At 35.2% G+C, this 15,909-nt stretch overlaps 1 protein-coding gene across 1 annotated transcript in view; it reads right to left on the minus strand.

Moving 5' to 3' along the window:
- Positions 1–1,646: 1,646 nt before the first annotated feature.
- The window catches only part of LOC308633755 (uncharacterized protein C8orf89), a gene marked incomplete at its 3' end in the record, with an annotated part of 31,619 nt that continues 17,356 nt past the window's right edge, over positions 1,647–15,909 (minus strand). Inside the window, exons 4-5 of the mRNA XM_081266801.1 lie at positions 15,651–15,706; positions 1,647–1,795 (exon numbers count right to left, since the gene is read on the minus strand). Coding sequence (XP_081122927.1) covers positions 1,647–1,795; positions 15,651–15,706 — 205 coding nt within the window. The remainder of the gene's footprint in view (positions 1,796–15,650; positions 15,707–15,909) is intronic.

Consider the following 15,909-nt stretch of genomic DNA (forward strand, 5'->3'; position numbering starts at 1 on the left):
TTAGGAAATTTCATTGGAACTTCATTGACAGAATTTGTCCTTCACTGAAGTAATTATTCTTAATAAAGAAGTGTTTTCTCAGTTTAAAAATCAAGACTCCATCTTCCCATCCTAAATATTTATCAGAAGGTACAGTTCTCCGTGGTTATGATTGATATTGCTTACACTGGAGGGGTTTTCCAGATCCCAAATGCAAAAGGCTTATTTCTGGCAAGATTGTCTTCAATCCCAAACATAAATGTAATATGCATGGTGGTTGCAATGTCAAAAGTTTACCTCTCACCCTTATCTCTAAATCTTAGGTTAATCTTACTTGGGGGTGATTTGTGTCTTCTGTGTACTAAATACATACTGGTTTTTCTAAAAACTTCTTGAGGAAAAAAAATATTAAATGTGATCTAAGGAAGTAGAGCCTGTGGGTATTTTTTTTAAGATTTAATGAAAAACATAAGTTATTTGATCCCAAGGCTGAAAAGGTGATTAACTATTGTCAGAACATCTCATTTATTAAAAAGAAATAAACATTCCATGAACATTCTACTCCTTTCTTGAACTGACTTGAGTGAACTCTTTCATGGGGCAGATGGAGGGGTGAGGGAGACATGGTTATCCATGTACATAATCCTGGTCTCCACTTACCAGTATAAATGCTCCAAGATGTGTCAATGTCAGAACTTGCAAACTCAACTCAATATTAAGAAATATTTTTGCCTGTGGAAGTGTTACCTTGCCCTAAATTTTAAGGAATTAAATCATGACTTTATCAACTGAACTTAAGGTTTTAAAAATTATTATGCCATGAAGTTTTGTATGGGAGTTTTGAATCCTAGTAGGTTAGAATCTTAGTTCTTCCACTTTCTAGCTAGAGACATAGTATAAAACAAAGACACTCAATTTATTCCATTTATAAAACAGGAATAATATCATCTTATTTTTTAAGGTCTTCGTAAGGTTAATAAATAATACTAAATGTCAAGAGGACATGGTAGTTCAATAAATGAAATCCACCTGACAGTCAAAGAAGTGCTCATTCAAGAGAGGTCACCAAATTTTATTGAGAATACCTTTTAAGTATAGGTAGTATTTAAATCATTCTCAATCAAAATTTATATGATTTTGAAAATTCACATGTTCTCATATGATCAAAATTCATATGATCCCAATCAAAATATAAACAAATCCATTTAAATTAGTTATCCTCCTAGGAACTAATCCATTGTAATAATGCAGACAAACACATACATATTAATAGTGTATTTGTGTAAATTAATATAAAACATGCAAGGACACGGACTCTCCTCCTCTTTCTGTCTTCTTTTGTCTTTCAGGAAGACTTTCTGCAGCAAAGTTCATTGCACAGACAGGTACTCAAATAATGTTGAGTCAATTCAGTCTAAAGGAAAAAATCAATGTGCATAAAATTCAGGGAATATAATTTCTCTAATGCTTATATTCCCTTAATTTAAATGACTCTTTGTGATATTAACAAAATACAAACCATTCCACGTATAACATAAAATATTTATTTCCTATTTACATTTCCATTTTTATGTAAATCATTGCACATCATATCACACATATAAAAAAAAAAAGCAACTATAAACCTTAAAAAGCAGTGAAGAAAGCATCACACCATATGGTATTTATCAGCAGTCTCGTAACTCTCGCTTCTTGCCTTTTTTTGATTTTTTACTTGTTTCCTGACGAATGGTATTAAACTCCAAAAGAGCCATTTTGGAAAGTCTTTGTAAGTACTGAACTGGTGCTCCAGTAACAGGGTCACTGAAATTAGAATCTGTGGGGGAGAAAATCAGCTTTTCAAATTAAATTAAGTTTGCACGCATAATCAGTTTACAAAAAATTGCGAGTAAAATAGTGATTTCACAGTGACCATAAAACACTATTAGATCTTCATATAATATATACTTTGAGTTAGAAATGCCAATGCCTTACTTCCCACAATATCTGTGACTATGATGGTAAGTCACATAAAAAAATATTTAATTAAAAAATAATGCTTTTGCCTGGGCATGGTGGCACATGCCTGTAATCCCAGAGACTTGGGAGGCTAAGGAAGGAGGGTTGCAAATTTGAGGCCAGCTTCAGCAACTTATTGAAGACCTTGTCTCAAAAGAAAAAAATAAAAAGGGCTTGGGATGCAGCTCAGCAGTAGCATGCCTCTGGGTTCAATCCCTATATTTTTGCAAAATAATAATAATATTTCTATTTAATTATCTAAAACTATTTCTAAGTCTGTATCATGCTTCTTTTGGGAGGGCGCAGTTACCAGGGCTTGAACTCAGGAGCACTCGACCACTGAACCATATTCCAGCTCATACCTAGGGCACATACCTAGGGACTCCATCAGCAGGGTTTCATCACAGAACCATTAAACTCAAAGTTCCCACACAGTCACTATATATTGCCTTAAATACGTAAATATGTAGAAATACTTCTATTGAGAAACAGATTGGTCTTTGAAAATAATATACTGACCCATATTCATTTAGGTACTGGGAATTAAACCAGAGGCACTTTATCACAAAGCTACATCCCCAACCCTTTTTACTTTTTATTTACTTTTTCTTCTTTCTTTTTTCTTTCCATTTCTTTTCTTTTGTATCAAGATTGAACATAGGGGCACTTTATTACTGAATTATAGTCCCAGTCCCTTTTATCTTTTATTTGAGAACCTGCCTCAGCCTCCCAATTAATAAGATTACAGGCATGCACCACTGTGCCCAGCTTTATTTTTGAGACAGGGTCTTGCTGAGTTGCTTAGGGTCTCTATTGTAATTCTCCTGTGTGAACCTCCTGAGTCATTGGGATTATCAATGTGCCATGTTTCTTTAAAATACCATTATGTAACTTCACCTTGAATAGTTTCAAGTGTAAAAAGAGATTTTCAGTTCTCCAATGCAATTGTTTTTGTTTGTTTGTTTTGCTTCAAACAAACAAATGGGAAGCTGAGAATGAGAGAGAGATAAACCGTAAGAATACAATCAGGGTTGGGTGGGATGGGACACACCTGTAATCCCAGCAACTCAGGAGGCTGAGGAAGGAGGATTGCAAATTCCTGGCCAGCCTTGGCAATTTCATGAAAGTCTCAGCAACTTAGTGAGACACCCTCTCAAAATAAAATATAAGAACTCAAAAAACTTAATGCCAAAAAAACAAATAACCCAATCAATAAATGGGCTAAGGAACTCAACAGACACTTCACAAAAGAAGAAATACTATTGATCAGCAAATATATGAAAAAAATGTTCAACATCTCTAGCAACTAGAAAAATGCAAATTAAAACCACACTGAGATTTCATCTCACTCCAGTCAGAATGGCAATTATCAAGAATACAAGTAACAATAAATGTTGGCAAGGACATGGAGGAAAAGGCACACTCACACATTGCTGGTGGCACTACAAATTGGTGCAACCACTATGGAAAGCAGTATGCAGATACCTCAGAAAACTTGGAATGGAACCACCATTTGACCCAGCTATCCCACTCCTCAGTTTATACCCAAAGGACTTAAAATCAATATACTACAGTGACATAGCCACATCAGTGTTTATAGCAGCTCAATTTACAATAACTAAACTATGGAATCAACCAAGATGCCCTTCAACAAATGAATGGATAAAGAAAATGTGGTTCATATACACAATAGAATATTACACAGCCATAAAGAAGAATAAAATGATGGCATTTGCCTGTAAAGGGATGGAGCTGGAAGATATTATGCTAAGTGAAATAAACCAATCAAATCAAAGGCCAAATGTTTTCTTTGATATATAGATGCTAATTCACAATGGGAGTGGGTTTAGAGAAGAATAGAAGTACTTTGGATTAGACCAAGGGGAATGAAGGGAGGGGAGGGGGAATGGGAATAGGAAAGATAATAGAAATAATCAGACAATATCCTATGTGCGTATATGATTACACAACCAATGTAATACTATATTATGTATAATAAAAAAAATGAGAAGTTATACTCCATATATGTAGAATACATCAAAATATATTCTACTATTATGCATAACTAATTAGAACAAAATTTTAAAAGTTCATATTCATATAAAAATAAAATAAAATATAAAAAGGGCTGAGATGTAGCTCAGTGATTGAGTGCCCCTGGGTTCAATCCCTGGTAACACACACACATATGAATTGAAGGTTGAAAATTTTAAGCCTAAGATACATGTTAGAAAAAGAATAAAATAAGCCCAAATAACAAACCCAAACAGCATAGAAGAAAAAAATATAATATAGGAAAGAGGGAAAATCAGTGAAATAGAAACCAAAGTTAGAATTTATAGTGACAAAAGTTTTCATTGAAAAGTCGAATGAAAAAAAAATGCTTCTGGCAAAAGTAATTAAGGGGAAAAAGGAAAGAAGGTGCAAATACCTAATATTAGGAAAAGAGGGAAAGAAATACAGCTAGAGCAAAGACTAACTTTTGGGTCAATAAATTTAAAAACTGAGATAAAGGCAGAAGTTTCTTGAAAATATAACTTACCAAAACTGATTGAAAGAATAGAATGCATTGAGTCCTAAAATTAAAATTACTGAATAAATATTAAATGATTCCCACAAAGAAAACAAGTAACCCAAATAATTTTACAAATAAATCTATCAGAGTTTCAACATAGAGATTGTTTCGAGTTTAGGTCAAATCCTTCAGAGAACAGAAAGAGAGAGAATACTCTCCAGTTCATTCCATGAAGCCATTATCATCTTGACATTGAATTCAGATAAGAACAGGACCAAAAGGAAAATGAGTGGCAGTCTCATTCTTAAAAAGGGTTTTTAAATTCCCTTTTAATGTTGAGTAATATTCCATTATGTTTATAAACCACAGTTTCTTTATCCATTCATCTATTGAAGGGCATCTAGGTTGCTTTCACAGCTTATGAATTGTGAATTGAGCTTCTATAAACATTGATGTGGCTGCATTACTATAGTATGCTGATTTTAAGTCCTTGGGGTATAGACCGAGGAGTGGGATAGCTGGGTCAAATGGTGGTTCCATTATGGCATTTGCAGGTAAGTGGATGGAGTTGGAGAATATCATTCTAAATAAAGTAAGCCAATCCCCCCAAACCAAAGGCCGAATGTTCTCTCTGATAAGTAGATGCTGACGCATAATGGGGGGGGGAACATTGGGAAAATGGAGGAACTTTGATGGGGCAAAGGGAAGGTTGGGGTGGGGAGGGGAAATGGGGGTAGGAAAGATGGTGGATGAGATGGACATCATTACTCTAGGTACATGTATGACTACACATATCGTGCGACATTGTATTGTGTATAACCAAGAAATGTAAAATTGTGCTGCGGTTGTTTTACAATGAATCAAAAGGCATTCTGCTGTCATATATACCTAATTAAAATAAATAAATAATTCTATTTTTTTAAACAAATCTTTTTTTTTTTAGGTGTATTTGGACACAACACAATGCCTTTATTTTTATGTGGTGCTGAGGATCGAACCCGGGTCCCGCCGATGCTAGGTGAGCACTCTACCGCTGAGCCACAATCCCAGCCCAATAAATAAATTTTTAAAACAGGGATTTTATTAAAATTCCAAATGAATTATTAGGTAATTTAATATGGAAGTACATAAAAAGATAGCAATCATGCCTAAACTGGATGACCCTCAGAAGGCAAGAGCCACTTAGCATCATATAATCTATACATGGTATTTTTCAAGTGAAAAAAAATCATATTATCACTTCAATCTATCCAGGAAAAATATTTGATAAAATTTTAACTCTCATTTATGGAAAAAAATCTTAGAAAATTAAAGGGGACTTCTTTAACTTCCTAAAGGATAACTACTCAAACCTGTAACTAAGCCAGGCTCAGTGGAGCACACCTGTAATCCCAGTGGCTGAGACAGGAGAATCTCAAATTCAAAGCCAGACTCAGCAAAAGCAAGGTGAAGCAACTCAATGAGACCCTGTCTCTAAATAAAATACAAAATAGGGCTGGGGATGTGGCTCAGTGTGAATGCCTTTGAATTCAATCCTGGGTATTCAAAAGAAAAAAAAATTGTTAAACCCTGTAACTAACATTATTCTTATGGAGGAGATATTAAGGGAAGTCCCTTTGAAAATCAGAAATGAATCAAAGATGCCTACTATTCCTTTCTATTTTGCATTATATTGGTGGTTCTTGCCAGATTAGTAAGATAAGAAAACTAAGGTTTAGGATTCAGAAAGGAAGAAACAAAACTGACATTACTGAGAAATGACTATGATAATCTGCATAGGTAATCCAAAATAATCTATATATAATGACAAAAAAAAAAAAAAGAATCTCAGCCTGGTGAATGGCGAAAAGATCAAACTACCAAAAAATAACTATATTTCTAAATACTTGAAATAGAAAGTTAGAAATTTTAGTTCAAAAAGAATTGTGGCAAGGTGTGGTGATGTACACGTATAATCCCAGAAATTTGGGAGGCTGAAGAAAGAGGATTACAAGTTCAAGGCTAGCCTCAGAAATTTAGTGAAGCCTTAAGTCACTTAGTGAGACCCCATCTCAGAAAGGGCTGAGTATGTGGTTCATTGGATAAGCACTCTAGGTAAAATCCCCAATGCTAAAAAAAAAAAAAAAAAAAAAAATTAGGGTAGCAAACTAAATTCCCCTTTCTACTCCTTCTTCCATAATGGAATTTTAGTTAGGCAGTTGGTCATTCAGGTACATATTACATTTACTTTTTAGAGCTAAATATACAGAAACACTAAATAAATAAATTTCTGTTTTTTATAAGATCCCCAGTTTATACTAGTTTGTGATAACAGCCCAAACAGACTAAGACGTTTGGATCATTTGTAGGTCTGCCTCTGTTGTCTGTTCCTTCTCTTAGTTGTTGTCCCTCTTCTCTCTGGTAACTTTTTTTTTTAATAAATCAAAGAAAACTTTAGTGTACAAAATTAAGGCCTTCATATTTCATAGTTCACTAAAGCTAGAGAAAGAGTCTATGATTTTTATGTCCTTCACAAACATTTCACTTAACTTCTCCTCTGCCTCCAACCATTTTAAAATGACTTGACCAAATGTTTTCAAAACACATACCATAGATAACACCATGTCCACTTAACATGAGTATCCCAAATGTTATTTCTTGGCATAGGTTATCTTTATGGCATGGAATGGTGTGATTGCAACACCTTATAAAGCATCCTTTCCAAATTTGACAAAAGTAATGCCATGCCTCCCAAGTACCAGTCAAACTTCCCTAAAACAAGGGACCTGATTCAACGGCATGAATAACATCCTCTCATTAGTCAATAGTTTGGAGGGTAATCAGGGATGTGAAGACTTGGTGTGGAATTTCTTGGGGGATTTGCTGGATTTGGGGTTGCCTGATCAGGCTTTTTGTTTGCAATTATTGCAGTCTGTTCCACGGTTTTGGCTTATTTCTTTTCTTTGCCAGCAAAAGTGTCACACAGTTTAGACATATATCAGAATCTGTTTTCACATGCTGGTTTACATTGGTTTACCATAAAATGAAAATCTTTGTAACTGTCTAGAAGTATTTGCAGATGAGCCCAGCTGCTTAAATATAACAATGCATATTTGTTATATGGGAAAAAAAAAGTTCTCTCATCTTATGGCCTTTAAAGCCACAACATCTACCATATGCCCAAACTGAGAAAATTGGGCATATAGGAAACTCTTTAATTCTTTTTATTAAAAAGATTTTTGTTATTCATATGGTTGATATAAATTGTGTGATTTGATCTGATATCCATGTTTGGGTCAAATTCTTCAAGTAACCTTAGGGCTATGTGGTCTCCCAAAAGAAGCTTGTCTGGTAAATATTAATTAAATATTAGACACTCTGTGCGATTGCCTTCAAGGATATAGTTCATTTTATATTACTCTAGAGATAAATTGATTTTCTTCTAGGTAGAAGGAAATATGCTTGAGGAATTTTGGCTCACTTCTCTTTGGTTATTCCTTCAGGATTTTGGCCTCTCAAGTCGTCTGCTGGTAAAGTTGTTCTAATACAAGCTATTCATTCCATCAGAGTTAAAAGTAGGAATTTTCAAGGTCATTTTAAAAAAAGAATAGCTATTGAAATAGATGGCAGTTGCCATAGTGATCTTTTTAAAACTTAGACCACATTGAAATTATTCTTTTGATAAAATCATTCAGTGGCTCCTCATTTCAATCAGAGTCACATACAAGGTCCTTTCTAAGGTCCTACAAGACTAGAGATCCCGTTGTTTCTCCTATCTCATCTTCTACTCCTTAGCTAAGCTAGACTCCTAATGTTCTTCCAACAGGCCAGGCACCATCCTGTCTTGGGGCGTTTTCTGGACCTACCAGAATAACTTAACTCCCTTACCTCTTTCAAGTTTTTTTCTCAAACATTATCTTCTCAATTATACCTACCCTCATGACCCTATTTAAAGCTGTAAGTTAGATTGGGAATGTGGCTCAATGGAAAAGGATTTGCCTGCCTGGCATTCCTGAAGCCCAGGGTTCGATCCCCAGCACCTCAAAAAAAAAAAAAATCAATAAATGTAATTCAGCACTTCAATAGTCTTAAAGACAAGAATCACATTATTATGTCAATAGATGCAGAAAAAGCATTAACAAAATGTAGCATCCATTTATGATTAAAACACTCATAAAAAACAGGAATAAAAGGATCATACCTGAACATTCAACATTGTAAAAACAATACATGACAAACTCAAGGCCAATGTCATTCTAAATAGAGAAAAACTGAAAGCATTCCCTATAAAACCAGGAATAAGACAGGGATGCTTACTTTTACCACTTCTATTTAACATATTCCCCAAATCTCTAGCCAAAGTAATTAGGCAAAAGAATGAAATAAAAGGATATCAATAGGAAAAGAAGAGCTAAAACTAGCTCTGTTTGCCAATGACATGATCCTGTATTTAGAAGATCCAAAAAACTTTACCAGAAAACCTCTAGAACTCATAAATGGAATTCAGCAAAATAGCGGGATACAAAATTAACATTCATGAATCAGTTGCATCCCTATACTCCAATGACAAATCAGCTGAAAGAGAAATTAGGAAAACCATCTCATTTGCAATAGCCTCAAAAAATAAAAAAATAAAAAAACCTGGCAATCAATCTCACAAAACAGGTGAAAGATCTCTATAATAAAAATTACAGAACACTAAATAAAGAAATTGAGGAAGACCTCAGAAGATGGAAAGACCCCCTGCCCCAAGTTCTTAGCTAGGTAGAATTAATATTGTCAAAATGGCCATATTACCAAAAGCACTATACAGATTCAATGCAATTCCCATCAAAATTCTAATAATGTTCTTCATGGAAGTAGAAAAAGCACTCATAAAATTCATCTGGAAATACAAGAGGCTCATAATAACCGAAGCACTCCCTAGCTAAAAAAATGAAGTAAGTTGCATCACAATACCAAATTTAAAATTATACTATAGAGCTATAGTAACAAAAGCAGCATGGTATTGGCACCAAAACAGGCAAGAAGACTAATAGAAGAGAGTAGAAAGTGCAAAAACAAACTTGGCTCATCCACAGATACTTTGAGAAGTTACAAAGATTTTCATATTAAGGTTTAGCACAAAGGTGCTAATAACATACATTGGAGAAAAGATTGCCTCTCTCAACAAATGGTGCTGGTAAAACTGGAAATCCATATGCAGCAAATTAAACTTAACCACTATCTCTCACCTGCACAAAACACAGCTCTAGGTAAATCAAGGACCTAGATATTGATCAGAGACCCTGCACATATTAAAAGAAAAGGTAGGCCCAACACTCCAACACGTTGGCACGGGAACTGAATTTCTTAATGAGACCCCTAAAGTGCAAGAAATAAAATCAATAATCAATAAGTGGGATGGCATCAAACTAGAAAGCTTATTCACAGCAAAGGAAACAATCAAGAAAGTGAAGAGAGCCTACAAAATGGGAGAAAATCTTTGCCACCTGCACCTGAAATACAGCATTAATTTTCAGGATATTTAAAGAACTCAAAAAACTTGACAACAAAAGAAAACCAAATAACCCAATCAATAAATGGGCTAAGGAAATGAACAGACACTTCATAAAAGAAGAAATATGTTGGTCAACAAATAAATAAAAAAGTTCAACATCTCTAGCAATTAGAGAAATGTAAATTAAAACTACACTGAGATTCCATCTCCCTCCAATCAGAAAGACAATGATCAAGAACACATGTGGTTGCAATGGATGCTCCTAGTATGAACCAGATTTATTTATATTTAAAACTATAAAATTAATTTGAAACAATTAGAAAAATCTGTGTATTGACTGAGCATATGGGATTAAGGAATTATCTGTGATTATTTCTGCTGTGAAAATATTATTGTGGTTGCATTAAAGAGTTCTTCCCATTTAAAAAAAAAAAAAAAGAAGAAGAACACATGTGGTGGGACTGCAAATGTGTGGAAAGTAGCATGGAGATTCCTCAAAAAACTTAGAATGGCGGGCTGAGGTTGTGGCTCAGTGGCAGAGTGCCTTCCTAGCATGTGTGAGGCACTGGGTTCAATTCTCAGCACCACATATAAGTAAATAAAATAAAAGGTCAATTGAAACAAAAAAAATATATTAAAAAAAAACTTGGAATGGAACCACCATTTGACTAAGTTATCCCACTCCTTGGTATATATCCAAAGGCTTAAAATAAGCATACTATAGTGCACAGCTACATTGATTCTATAGCAGTTCAATTCACAATAGCTAAACTATGGAATCAACCTAGGTGCCCTTCAATAGATGAATGGATATATTTATATGGAATATTACTCAGTGTTATGGTTTGGATGTGAGGTGTCCCCCAAAAGCTCATGTGTGACACAATGCAAAAAGGTTCAGATGAAAAATAATTGGGTTGTAAGAGCCTTAACCCAATCAGTGAGTTAATCTCCTGATAGGGATTCACTGAGTGATAACTGAAGGCTGGTAGGTCATGGCTGGAGGAGGTGGGCATTACTAGTGTGGCTTTGGGGGAATATATTTTGTATCTGGCCAGCAGAATCTCTCTCTGCTTTCTTATCATAATGTGAGATGCCTCACTCTGCCACATTATTCTGCCATGTTGTTCTGCTTCATCTCAAGCCCTAAGGAATGGAGCAGCCTTCTATGGACTGAGACCTCTGAAACCATGAGCCCTCAAGTCAACTTTTCCTCCTCTAAATTTGTTCTGGTCAGTCTTTTAGTCACAGCAGCAAAAAAGTTGACTAAAACACTCAGCCATAAAGAAGAAAAACTTGATGACATTTGCCAGCAAATGGGTGGATCTGGAGACTATCATGCTAAGCGAAGTAAGCCAGTCTCAAAAAACCAAACTTGAATGTTTTCTCTGATAAGTGGAAGCTAATCCACAATGGGGGGGAGAGGGAGAGGAAGAAAAGAAGTGCAGTAGATTAGACAATGGGGAATGGAGGGAAGAGAGGGAGATAGGAACAGGAAAGACAGGGGAATGAAACTGACATTGTTTCCCCATGTACATATATGAAAACAAGACAGTGAATCCCACCACTGTGTACATCCATAAGAATGGAAACTAGAATAAGATGCTTGTGTGATTATATCAGAATGGATTCTGTTGTCATATATAACTAAAGAGAATAAATAAAAAAAGAAAATTAAAACTTTTTAAAATAAAGAGGAATTTACACACATACACATACACACAAAACCAACAACAACAATAAAACACTAGTTAGCCCATCAACATTGATGTTTCCTCTTAATTCAGGTACTACTAGGGGAAGGTGCCAAACCTCAATAATTAGGACAATGTTCCTATGAAATTTATCAAATCCCAACAAATAAAAAGCCCTTATTTCTCATTCATCCATCAAATAAGAACTACATGGGGGTAACACTTTTGATATTTTGGAAGGGAACAGTTAAAATATTTTTAATCAGGAAGAAGTCATTCTCCCAAGTTACAGAAAATTATTTTCACTTACTAATCTGAGAAATGTTCTCAAACTATAATTACATGCTTTGGTATAGTCATCCTATTTTCTTTATGAAGTCCTAAGTATAAAACATTGGTAAAATTAAATAATACAAAGAATCCAAGTACATTTCCAATTCTCTTTGAATATGAATTTATAAATGTCTCTCTAAAATAAAAAAATGAGGGGAAATATATATATACTGTATATATATATATATATATACACAATATATATATATATATACCTCCTTTAACTATATCCCATAATTTTCCTTACTTTGCTCTATTTTTATTGTTTCTATCATGCCTAATTTGTGTGTGTGTGTGTGCTATTGGGGATTGAACTCAGGAACATTCTGCCTCTGAGCTATATCCCCAGCCCTTTTTAAATTTTGTTTCCAAACTTGCCATCTTCCTGTCTCAGTAGCTGGGATTACAGGTGTGCATCACTGTGCCAGGCTGTGCTTAATTTCTAATATGCTACATAATGGACTTGTGTTTGTGGGCTATATTTTCTTACTAGAATATACACTTCACAAGGGCAGGAATCTTTGTTCAGGGATGTATCCTCAAGGCTTAGTAACTAGAACAATACCTGACATATGATCAATACTTAATTCATGTTTGGTGAAAAAATTAACTGACTTCTTGTATGTCTCTGAAGAAAATAATTTTCAGCAAGTATATTTGTTGCAGAACCTTACATACGTACTGCAGGGGTACAAAGTTAAGTAAGACAGAGTACCTGTGGTTCTGTTCCTGCTGCTACACCAAAATAATGCAGGCTGGATAATTGATAGAACAGAAGTTTATTTCTCATTGTTCCAGAGGTTGGGAAGTCCAAGATCAAATGCTGGCAGAATGGGTCACTTGAAGGCCTACTCTTTGCTTCCAGGATGGAGCTTTATTGCTATGTCCTCACATGGCAGAGTGGGGAAGACCAAAAGGGGATGAATGCTGAGTTCTCAAAAGGGGGAAGGGCTAGGAGGGCACTAGAGTGCTCCCTTCAACCTCTTTTAATAAGCACACTAATCTACTCATGAGAGCAAGATCCTCGTGACAATCATTCCCCCAAAGTGCCAGCTCCTCCTGTCATCATCACATTAGGTATTAGGTTATAACATATGGATTTTGAAAAGGCCCGTATATTCACACCCTTTCTCAAAGAGCCATAAAGTTGGTCTTTTGGAAAATAGGCAAACAAATGTTTGTTTGGGCCAAGATGCAAAACACATGTCTTTTGTTCCGATTAACATTCTTATTTTTCTTTTATGCCTCCTGTTGATAACAGAAGTTTTTATGGCTTATGGAAATCCAGAGTAAGGAAATAGCCAAGGAAAATTTTATGAGCATGTAACCTTATGAACTTCCATAGATGTACTCACAAAGCTACTGTCAATTCTGTTACCAACCTCGTCAACAGAAGCCTTACAATTTCAGTTTTTGTTGTTGTTTTAAGTGATGAATGCACTAGAAGATGACAACCATGGTTATGTTAAAAATAAAGCTGGGTGTGGTGGCACACGCCTATAATGCCAGCTACTCAGGAACCTGAGGAAGGACAGACATATCAAACATATCAAAAACAGAGAGGTGAGAATGCCTAATTTTTTAATATTTATTTTTCAGTTGTAGCTGAACACAATACCTTTATTTTATTCAAAGCCAACCTCTGCAATTTAATGAGACCCTGTCCCTGTGTTAAATGTCCTTGGGTTCAATTCCCATTACCACAAAAATAAATAAATAGAAAGGGTTTGAAAGTCTGGGAAGGAAATATTTAGTGCATTTGGATAAAGGATAGATCATTTGATAGCCTGAAAGACAAAAAGCAAATAACGTAATGCTGTGGGTGTCATGCTTAGACCAGTGTTTCTCAACTGAAGGGGATTTTGCTGCACTTTTTTTTTTTTTTGTTATTGTTTTTCAATATCTAGAGACTTTTTTTTTGTTTGTTTTATTTTTCACAGCTGTGGGTGCCGGGGCATACAGTGGGTAGAGGCTGTGGATACTTCTAAACATCCTACAATGCACAAGACATGGCTCACAATAAAGAACTATCTAGTTCAAAATGTTAATACTCTCACTGTTTAAAATCCCTGGCTTAAGCCTGGCGTGATGGCACACACCTATAATCCCAGTGGCTTGGGAGGCTGAGGCAGGAAGATCAGAATTTCAAAGCCAGCCTTAGCAAAAGTGACGCACTAAGCAATTCAGTGAGACCCTGACTCTAAATTATAAATAAATAAATAAATAAATAAATAAATAAGTAAATAAAGGGCTGAGGATGTGGCTCAGTGATTGAATGCCACGAGTTCAAAATCTAGTAACCCTCCCCCCCCAAAAATTTAAAAACGAAATCCCTGGCTTAGACAATAATCAACAAAAGACCCCCACTTTTTTTTAATGGAAAAGTTTTAACTGTATGGCTCATGAATCTTTAACATTAACTTTGGACAAAATTACCTCAGGGAATAGCTAGAACTTAGATGCTAGTCAGATGCATTATGTCATGTGTCAGGTATGGTTCCTTTGGTATAATTTCCTCATAAATCAGTCACATATAAAAGGAAGGAATGAAGCATAAGTATACTTCTAGGAAGTTCTCTACAATCTTGAAAATCTGAGAGAACAGATTTTCCAGTGTCTATTTTTGAAAAATAAAATTCTGATCAAACAAATCAAAAACAGGGAGGTGAGAATGCCTAATTTTTTAATATTTATATTTTAGTTGTAGCTGGACACAATACCTTTATTTTATTTATCTTTATCTGGTGCTGAGGATCGAACCCAGGGCCTTGCAAGTGCTAGGCGAATGCTCCACCACTGAGCCACAACCCCAGTCCTAGAATGCCTAATTTTTAAGCTTCAGAGGATGAGCTGTCCTCTGAATATGGCAAAAATATATCACAGTGCTGTAAACCCTCTTAGTCACTGTACACTTCAGAATAAATTGATTCCAGAGTAGCTTTCGAGATTCCTGCAGTGGTACACACCTATAATCCCAGCTACTTGGGAGACTACGCATGAGGATTACAAATTCAAGGCCAGGCTCAGAAGTTCAAGCCTGTCTCAAAATAAAAAGGGCTGAGGATGTAGCTAAGTGATCCACAGTTCAATCCCCAGTACCAAACCAAAAAAAAAAAAAAAGAACCCCAAACTAAAAAAGAGTGGTTTTTTGTAACCCAAACTGTTGGTGTAGTGAGATATCCTTGGTAAACAAGATTCACAAAAAAATAAATAAATAAAATTAGAAGATAAGGTTGGAATGGAAAGTTAGGGGAAGTTGGTAAAGGGTTCAATGAAAGACTAAGAAAGTCATACTTATGTCTGCAGGTAATGAGAAGCTATTGTTTTTTGAAGAAGGCAGTAATGTGATTAAAGATCAAGGTGTTAGGGCTTTAAGTCAAAGGATTTCAAAGGTCAAAAACTCAAAACAGGATCAGTTTACAGGCTACTACATGGTCCAAGTGAGGGCCTATCCTAGGGTCCTGAGATTATAAATGTATGTGCATAATGGACTCAAGATCCTCTAAGTTTATGAAATAAATAAACAACGTTAAAAAGAGCATTAACAAAACAAAGACAAATCAATTAAAAAATAATAATAAAGGAAGTAAAAAAGATAAGTATGTGACACTCTAACAAAACATTTGGTGGGAAAAAAGATAAGCCAGTTTACCTTTTGATTTCTCCTGAAGTGGTACCATGGCACATGTACCCTTTGTCTTCTTTATCCTAAAAGAGTATATATTATCATAAAGTCACATGTATATAAACTTTAAAGGATACAATAACAGGTAAACAACACACTTTCAGTAAAACTCACTTGTTTTGGTTTTTTGGTTTTCCTGTTGTGGGGAGGTGGGCAGTGTTGAGGCGGACCCAGGGCCTTGTACATGCAAAGAATGTGCTGAACCACTAAGCTACACCTCCAACCC

Source organism: Spermophilus citellus (assembly GCF_964194105.1).
Source record: "Spermophilus citellus genome assembly, chromosome: 14".
Taxonomy (NCBI): domain Eukaryota; kingdom Metazoa; phylum Chordata; class Mammalia; order Rodentia; family Sciuridae; genus Spermophilus; species Spermophilus citellus.